This window comes from Jatropha curcas, chromosome 6 (genome assembly GCF_041381405.1).
Source record: "Jatropha curcas cultivar XTBG-Jc1 chromosome 6, XTBG_Jcur_1.0, whole genome shotgun sequence".
NCBI classification, from domain to species: Eukaryota; Viridiplantae; Streptophyta; class Magnoliopsida; order Malpighiales; family Euphorbiaceae; genus Jatropha; species Jatropha curcas.
In genome coordinates, this window is record NC_143156.1 from 24,734,226 (window position 1) to 24,740,766 (window position 6,541).

The 6,541-nt window shown below is 39.5% G+C and overlaps 1 protein-coding gene across 1 annotated transcript; it reads right to left on the reverse strand.

Moving 5' to 3' along the window:
* Positions 1-679: 679 nt before the first annotated feature.
* On the reverse strand, positions 680-5,307 carry LOC149495786 (uncharacterized). The gene is made up of 4 exons (XM_089723251.1): positions 4,886-5,307; positions 2,487-4,051; positions 1,481-1,680; positions 680-1,384 (listed from the first exon to the last, which is right to left on the reverse strand). The coding sequence occupies exons 1-4, from the start codon at positions 5,305-5,307 to the stop codon at positions 680-682; spliced, it is 2,892 nt and encodes a 963-aa protein (XP_089579377.1).
* Positions 5,308-6,541: the final 1,234 nt, after the last annotated feature.

A 6,541-nucleotide genomic window follows, 5' to 3' on the forward strand; every position in this document is an offset into this window, starting at 1 on the left:
GATCGACGATCAATTGGACTACCTGCCCAATCAGCATCAGTGTAACATTGCACTTCTAAGTGACCATGATTTTTGAACACAACTCCTAGTCCAGGAGTACCCTTGAGATACCTTATGATTCTGATCACAGCTTCCATGTGGTGTTTCTGAGGTCGGTGCATGAACTGGCTAACCACACCTACAGTATATGCAACATCAGGATGAGTATGGGACAAGTATATGAGTTTTCCTACCAGTCACTAATATCTTTCCTTGTCAGTTGATTCTCCATCTTCTAGAATTTGTAGTCCATGATTTACTACAATGGGGGTATCAATGGGCTTACAGTCAACCATGCCTGTTTCAACTAGGAAGTCTAGAATATACTTCCTTTAGCAGATAAATATCCCTTGTTGAGATCTCAGAACTTCTATGCCAAGGAAATACTTCAATGCTCCCAAATCCTTCATCTTAAATTCTGCAAACAATTTCTTCCTGAGGCTGGTCATCTCTTCTGTGTCATTTCCTGTGATAATCATGTCATCGACATAGATTATTAAGCATGTAACAAGATCATCTCGTCGTTTGAGGAAGAGGGTGTGATCTGAGTTGCTTTGTTCAAATCCATAATTCTTCATTGCCAAAGTAAATCTCCTAAATCACGCCCTAGGAGACTGTTTAAGACCATACAGAGACTTCTTCAAACAACATACTTCATTTCTTTTGAAATTGTCTGAGAAACTTGGAGGAGCTTCCAATAAACTTCTTCTTTGAGATCACCATGTAAGAAGGCATTCTTGACATTGAACTGGTGAAGAGGCCATCCCTTGTTAGCAGCAATAGAAAATAACACTCTTATGGTATCAATCTTGGCTACAGGAGAAAAAGTTTCTGAGTAGTCAATCTCGTATGTTTGAGTGTACCCCTTTGCTACTAGGCGAGCCTTGTATCTTTCAACTATCCCATCAGGCAGGTACTTGATTGTAAAAATCCATCTGCACCCTACCAGTTTCTTTCCACCTAGAAGTTGGCACTTTTCCCAAGTCTCATTTTTTGTCAGGGCCTTCATCTCTTCTTCCATAGCTCTAGTCCAGTTTTCAGACTTCAAAGCTTCTTCTACATTTCTGGGAACTTCCTCTGCATAAAGTTTGGATAAGAAAGCTTTGGCAATCTTAGATAAGTTTCCTTCACCTATGTTGTTTACAGGGTACCTTGATCTTGAGGTTTCCCTTACTGGAGAATATCTCTTAGGAGGGATCCCTCTATTGCTTCTAGGTGGAAGAATGTATCTGTTACTACCATCTGGTTCAGTAGTTTCTTCACTCACATAGTTCCTTGGAGACTTTTCTTCTGTTACATCATAAGGATTATTATTCAAAGGCTCAAGAGAGTCAGGACTTCTTACCTTGGATATTGGAGCCAGGGCAGATAAATCTTCAGTGGTACTGACTTCCTCAGTCTATACTATTGTTTCAGAGTTTAGCTCGGTGGTCCTGTTAACTTGATCTTTTGGGTCCGCTTCAATGAGAGGACTAGACACAGGTAACCAACCTAGGGTGTCACTCTCTGTATTCTCCCCCTGACCACTTGGTTGGTTATTGTAGAAAAATTCTATTTCTAAGAAGTCACAATTCATAGTGGTAAACATTCGCTTATTCTTAGGATCATAGCATCTATACCCTTTTTGGTTCACTCCATATCCTAAGAATACACACTTAATAGCACAAGGATCAAACTTAGTTCTATCACTTTTGGGTACGTGAACAAACACAGTGCATCTAAAGATTCGAGGTTCAAGGTTCAAAAATGATGGAATTTGGGTTTTTTGTGCTAAAGTCTGGAGAGGTGTTTTAAGGTTAAGAATCTTTGTGGGGAGTCTATTGATCAGGTAGGTAGCTGTAGCTACTGCTTCAGGCTAGAAAAATTTTGGGACATGAGAATCAAAAAGTAAGGCTCGGGTCATCTCTAACAGAATTCGGTTCTTCCTTTCAGCTACACCGTTTTGTTCTGGTGTATGTGGGCAAGTAGTTTGATGAACTATGCCCTTTTTTTGGGTAAAGTCTTGAAGGGTAGAATTGATGAATTCTCCCCCATTATCAGATCGAAGGATTTGGATATCAGTGTGAAACTGTGTTTTGATCATATTATAAAAAAACATACATTTACCAGGAACCTCATATTTATTTCTCAAAAAATATACCCAAGTCATTCGGGTACAATCATCCACAAATATAAAAAAATATCTCAAACCATGACCGCCCACTATTGGTGCCGGTCCCCACACATCAGAGTGAACTAAAGAAAAAATAGTGTTTGTTCTGGTATTATTATGACGAAAAGTTTGTCTGTGACTCTTAGCAAACACACAAGTCTCACACTTCAAATTATCAATAGACTTAAAAAACTTAGGAAAAGAAGTTTTAAATAATTAGTTGAAGGGTGCCCTAGGCGACGGTGCCATAACCAAGCCTCTCTATCAGCAGTCTCGTGAGCTAGCATCACAGTACCTTGTTGAGCCACCTCATTCACATAGTACAGTCCAAGTCTTTCAGTGCCATATCCAATTATCTCCCCCGTCCGAATATCCTGTAATAAACAAAAGGTTGGAGCCATTAGGACAATGCAATTCAATTCTTTGGTAACATGACTGATTGATAGAAGCTTATGAGACAAAGACGGCACATAAAGGCAATTAGACAATTTTAACTTAGGAGAAATTTCAATTGACCCAGCTCCTTCTACCGGTGTAAGTTCCCCATTAGCCGTCTTAACATGAGTTTTTTTAGGTTCTGAAGGCTCAACAATGTCTTTTGCATCATTTGTCATAGTATCAGTAGCACCAGTATCAAATACCCATTCATTTTGTTCATCTTGGTCCTGAATTAGGTTTGCTAGTCCTATTTTCTCATGTTCATGGGTTAAACTACAATTATCAGAAACTATGGGGACCTTAGTGTAATTCTGAGGACAACAATTATCATTCACATGTAAATCTAGACCAATTTCAGTATCAACAATATTCCAGGTACTATTTTCGTATTCACCAATATCAGACAGATTAAATAAGTAACTAGGGAAAGTTTGAGGACTTGAGTGTAATAACTCAAGTCCTTTCCCTATAAAACCATCGGTTTCCATATTAGGAGAAACCCTAGCCGCTGCCACCATAGCTCTCCCCTCTGTTCCTGTTCCTGTTCCTCGAACCTGGTTGCCGTCACTGTTGTCGGCAGCGCTGTCGGCGTTGCCCACGGCGGTGGTAGATTTTCCCGTTGAAGTCCCCTTGTTTCTGTGTTTTTCAATCCACCATTCAGGATATCCCACCAGTTCAAAGCATTGTTCTTTCCTATGCTTGGCTTGACCACAGTGAGAACAACGAAGTTTTGATTTGTCTGGCCGGGAGGATGAGTTTTTCTCTGACCGACATTGCTGCTGTCCGCGGGTGAGAAGGTCGGCCGCTTCAGTTATGAGTCCTTCTCCGATTCCTTGCGAGCCTTGGTCTCCCCCTGTGACAGAGCTCCCGATTATCTTTACCATTGCCGATTCCTTTCTTACCGTGGCATACGCCTCTTCCACCGTTGGAAGGGGATCGGTTCTTAGTATTTCTCTCTTAATCTGATCATATCTGTAATCCAGTGCATTTAGAAATTGAAACACTTTTTGTTCTTGTCTGAGTTGATTAAATTTTGCAATATCAGACGTGCAGGTCATTGGGTTGGGTTCTCTCCGATCTATTTCTCCCCATACCCCTTGCATGATGAGCCAGAAATCTTCAAGTCTTGTTGTGCCCTGTTTCAGTCCGTTAGCTTTGACGTGAAGATTAAAAACTTGAAGTTTATCATGGCCACTGCAATAAGTGATGGCAAGGGCATTCCATAAGGCTTTTACCGTCGGATATTCTGTAAGATTGCTTGCAATTTGTGGTTCTATATTCTGAATTAGCCAAGAGAAGACCGCAAGGTCCTCTTGTTCCCACCTTTCGAAATTCAGATCTGTGGTCTGAGGAGGTTCAGTTCTTCCAGTGATGTGGCCCAGAAGTCTCTTAGATTTGCCTCCAATGGCAACTCTGATCATCCTAGACCAGAGTGCATAACTTTGGGTGTTAAGCTTGGTACTGATGGTCAATTAGTCTGGAAGGTTCTGTTTCTGGTTTGAGCCGAGTCCATTCTTTAGTAGATTGGCTATTTTAAGGTTGAGTTCATCATCCATAATATCTGAGGTCTCTTCGTCAGACATAATGGATGGATGCTGTATTTTGATCTTGGTTTTAGGGTTCAGAGAAGGGTAAAGGTAAATGATGAGATTGGTTTATTTAGGCCATCTGGCAAGCTCTGATACCATATTAACTCAGAGAATATGAGAATTGAAGGACAGGAAGAAGAATTGAGATAAGTTTTCTCACAATTTCATTACTGTATCAATATGATTTTTATACAAGAGATTATATAATAACGGAAACAATCTATTCTAACAATGGTCAGTTATTCTGTGCAGGAAACTTTCCAAAACAAAAGATTTGACTTGCTGGAGAATAGGCTCTAAATAAGGAATTGATGATCTGCATAATCTGATCCTATTCTGGCTAACATATGAAGCTTTATGCATATTGACACGTCGTAGAATTTCCCAAATATATTTTGTTTGTGACAAATGTAAACCAGCAGTAGAAGATAGAACTTCAACACCCAAAAAATAGCTAAGAGGCCCCAAGTCTTTTAAAGCTATATCGGATTTTAGCTTGTGTATTAGTGTTTGCAGAAAACTAATGCTGGACCCTGTTAAAATCAAATCATCAACACACACAAGACAATAAGCAACATGAGATTCATGTGAGAAAATAAACAAGGAGCTATCTGCCTTGAAATTCTGAAATCCAAGTCGTTGCAAAGTTTGAGCTAGACAAAAATACCATGCTCGAGGAGCCTGTTTTAACCCGTACAAAGATTTGTTTAAGGCACACACATAATCAGGCTTGCTATCATCAATAAATCCTTGGGGCTGCTCAATAAAAACAGATTCCTTTAGTTTTCCATGTAGAAAAGCATTGGAAACATCAAGTTGACGTATAGGCCAGCCACTACTAACAGCAATAGATAGAATTAATCGAATAGTAGCATGTATAATAACTGGACTAAACGTCTCAATGTAATCTATCCCTGGGCGTTGGTGAAAACCCTTCGCAACTAAGCGAGCTTTATAACGTTCAACAGACCCATCTGATTTTGTTTTTGTACGATAAATCCATTTACACCCAACAATATTTGAAGCATGAGAGCGAGGGACTAAATCCCAAATACCATTGGCAAGAAGAGCATCAATTTCTTCAGACATTGCTTATCTCCAAATCGAAGATTTTGTGGCTTCTGTATAAGAAATAGGTGTCACAGAAAGAACAGAAGTGATAAACACTTTAGGCTTTAAATTTCCCGTTTGTGAACAGGCTACCATAGGATGACGGTTAATTGTAGCCTCCTCTTGTGGAGGAAGTAGAGCATTGGTAAGTGCAGAATTTGTAGTGGATGGTGGCAAAACTAACACAGAATCTGTTATGGCAGGTTCTGATATAGGTGCAGCAGTGGTTTCAGGTATGGTTATGGCAATAAGGACTGCTTGTTCCAATGTATTAGCAGCAGAAGGTAATGTTTGAGAGTTCGGTTGAGGTAGAGGTACAGCAGCAGGTAGGCTATTGGTTGAATTGGTAAGGTTGGGTAGTGCATTACTGGAGGCAGTAGTTCATGGTTGAGCAAGTGATAAGATTGAAGGTAGTGGAGGTGGTGCACTGAGGACAGAAGAACACCCATCACTTTCTTTGAATGGGAAAACCTGTTCATCAAACAAGACATGACGTGAGTAAAATATTTTGTGAGAGACAAAGAGAGACACTTGTAACCTTTGTGCAGAATATTATACCCAAGAAAGACACATTTAGTGGAGCGTGGTTCCAATTTATTTTTAGAATAAGGACGCAACCAAGGATAACACGCACAACCAAAGGTACGAAAAAATTGATAATTCGGATGTCGTTGAAAAATAACGTGATAAGGAGATTTGTGCTTAAGTGTGGGTGTAGGAAGTCTATTAATAGTGTAAACTGCCGCAGCAAAGGCATGATCCCAATATTTCGGTGGAACAGAAGCATGAATTAAAAAAGTTCTACCAGTTTCAGTTATGTGACGGTGTTTTCTCTCTGCACACCCATTTTGTTCAGGGTGTGTGGACAAGAACTACGTTGTATTATTCCATTGTCACTCAAATATTTTTGGAGAGCTTGGTATTCTCCACCCCAATCAGATTGAAATTGTTAATGGATTTATCAAAAAAATTTTCAACGACTTGCCGGAATTTAACAAAACATAAGAAGACATTAGATTTTTTGCGAATGAAATAGATCCAGGTATATTTAGTAAAATGATCGAAAAGTATGACATAATATAAACAACCATCAGATGTGGAAATAGGTGCAGGTCCCTATAAATCAGAACAAATTAATTCTAATGGTTGTTTAGCAACAAAAGAAGAAGCAACAAATGGTAATTTATGTGATTTGCTAACACAACATGCTTCA